Below are 2,935 nucleotides of genomic sequence, written 5' to 3'. Positions count from 1 at the left end.
TCCTGTTGTTTGTTTACGCCTTAAACGCGCATCTAGCTGGTTACCAAGGGGAACCAGTTGGAACGAAAATGAGGCTGTTGTCCCGTCTTGTCTTACCCAAGACTCAGTAAGACAAGACGAGTCAACAGCCTCAGAAAAAGGAGAATCTAGAATCTAATTAATTGCCCCACAAAAGTGAAGGCTTTCTTAAACCATATATTTCCTTCTGCTTGTACGCCCGGTCAGAAGCTGTGGGACTGTTTGAAATTATTCAAGCAGGATCTAGAGTCTAGATCTAGATCTAGATTAACTAGGCCTACACAGCGAGCTGTTCCCCAATGTCAGAATCAATGATCATGAACTGAAGTTCAGAAACAATAGCACTCCTGTGCAATAGCGGTCCCGTTTGCACTAAATCACGCAAGGCCAAGTGTCCGGTGTTTCTTATTTAGATCTAGATCTAGATCTAGATCTAGGCCTAGATTATAGATACATGATTATATAGATACATATATCTAGATTCTAGATCTAGAATCTAGATCCCATATCTAAACTGGATTAAAATTATAGATTTAGATCTATTCTAGATTCTAGATCTAAATATCTAGATCTAGCTATCTAGATCTAGAAATAGATTATATTGGCTAACTATAGATTCTAGAATCACTGCCTCATGACAATAATGGCCGTCATGTAAACATTAAACGGGACCATATAATTGTACAGGTGCACCGAAAAAGAAGCCATTGAAACAAGCACAGAAGCTTAAGTAGATCTAGATTTCTAGGACTATATCTACTGTTGATATGATAGTATGAATCAAGTTGCATGATAGATCTAGTGTGTCTCCGCCAATTCACAGGCAAGTAGCCTAGGCCTAGTCAAGAGTCGCCCTTCAGTCATTCGCCAACCACTAGGGGCCTAGATCTAGAATCTAGATCTAGATCTAGAAATAGATCTAGATCTAGAAATAGATCTAGATCTAGATCTAGATTTAGATTATCTAGATTAGATCTAGATTATAGATCTACTTTCCGAACTGCACTCTTGGCTGGGTGCACAACAAAATCTAGACCTAGATATCTAGATCTAGATTCTAGAATTAGAATCTAGATCTAGATCTAGATCTAGATATATATATATATATATATATATATATATATATATATAGACTAGATCTAGATCTAGATATATCTAGATTCTAGAATCTAAATCTAAATCTAGATTCTAGTTTCTAGATCTAGATCTAGATAGGCTACGAGTTATACGCGCATCTGGCAAAGTGGGAGGGGCCTGCGCTTGTCACATGACGTAAAGAAGAGTTGTCCTGTCTTGTCTTACTGAGTCTTGGGTCTTACTGTGTCTTGGATCTAGATATAGATCTAAATATAGATCTAGATCTACATTCTAGATTCTAGATCTAGATCTAGAGAATAACTCTTTGGCTTTGGTTTGTTTTGGTTACGAAGTTTGAAATCAAAATAAAAGTCATCTCTATTCTAACAACAACATGCAATATCAATGCAGTTTCTTTCAACTTTTGAATCGTACGTTTTCTGATTACTTTGCTTACCTTAGGATAGTTTTGTTTGGGGTTTGTTACGCGGAGGGAGATATACGAATAGCACAACTTGTAAATTAAGCGTGGCAAAAAGTAAAGGAAAACAATCCAGATTTTTCCCAATTCTCAATCTGACTTCGACGGCATGAAAATGTTGTTTTCTTGTGAGACTCTAGAATGGATCCTCTTGTCCAATTGACGGATCATTTGAACTTTGTTGGTACGGATGTATTTCGCCAGCTGATATCAGTACGGTACAAATAATTTATTACACTCGCTGTGGTGTTAGACCATGATTTATCCTAGGCCTACTTGTTGTGAAATTGCCAGTTGTAATCACTCGTTGAAACTTGTGATTACAACTTGGCAATTTCACTCGTAGGATAAATCATGATCTTACATCACAACTCATGTAGGTCTAATAAATTATTTTTCTTTTTGCTTTGAAACGTTTTGTCCTGAGTGAATGAATCATTAGGCTATTTTTCAGTGATCATGTGATTGGTGTAAAACGCTCAGAGCTTATACTCATAAGGGATGGAACGCTATAATAGACATAAATGCAATCTATCATCATCATCATCATCATCATCATCATCATCATCATCATCATCATCATCATAATCATCATCATTTTTTAAATTATTATTATCATCATCATTATTATTATTATTGTAAGTAGCAAGGAATAAAAAAGGGTTGAGAATTTTTCAAATTTAATACAGGTTCAATTTTTCGCCCTTTCAAGGGCGTATTGTTATTGTTATTATTATTATTATTATTATTATAATTATTATTATTATTATTATTATTATTATTATTATTATTATTATTATTATTGTTGTTATTATTATTATTATTATTATTATTTTTGTTGTTGTTGTTATTATTATTATTATTATCATGATTATTTTTAAAATTATCATTATCATTATTATTATTATTATCATCATCATTACCCTGTCTGACGAGCTGCGTGAGTTCCTGCTCTTTGCACGAGTCTGGTATACAGCTGCCAATCTGCAACTGCTTGCTATGTGAGAGCGTTGGGACCCCAGTTAAATCAAATGAAGACTGGGGAGGAGGGAGAGCAATATCAGATGAGTGCGGCTCTTCTTCTTCTTCTTCTTCTTCTTCTTCTTCTTCTTCTTCTTCTTCTTCTTCTTCTTCTTCTTCTTCTTCTTCTTCTTCTTCTTCTTCTTCTTCTTCTTCTCCTTCTTCTTCTCCTTCTTCTTCTGGTTCTTCTACTTCATCGACACTTCCTCATAATAAGGTTCTAGCGCTAAATCTTGTGCTTCATCATGAACAGGTTGGCCAGGTCGTCTTAATCATTTTCTTCGAGGGGATCCTATGAGCCAGGGGCTGCGAGCGATGGTTTACATCGGGGGACGGGGG

General features: G+C 35.5%; 1 protein-coding gene across 1 annotated transcript in view; it reads right to left on the bottom strand.

Annotated features, from left to right (window-relative positions):
* The window catches only part of LOC101853993 (O-acyltransferase like protein), a gene marked incomplete in the record, with an annotated part of 42,515 nt that overhangs the window by 29,138 nt on the left and 10,442 nt on the right, over nt 1–2,935 (bottom strand). Inside the window, 1 exon segment of the mRNA XM_005112796.2 lies at nt 2,500–2,614. Within this exon segment, the coding sequence (XP_005112853.2) occupies nt 2,500–2,614 (115 nt within the window).

This window comes from Aplysia californica, unplaced genomic scaffold (assembly GCF_000002075.1).
Source record: "Aplysia californica isolate F4 #8 unplaced genomic scaffold, AplCal3.0 scaffold01414, whole genome shotgun sequence".
Classification (NCBI taxonomy): domain Eukaryota; kingdom Metazoa; phylum Mollusca; class Gastropoda; order Aplysiida; family Aplysiidae; genus Aplysia; species Aplysia californica.
The sequence above is the reverse complement of the archived record's forward strand: the minus strand, read 5'-3'. Positions and strand labels throughout refer to the sequence as shown.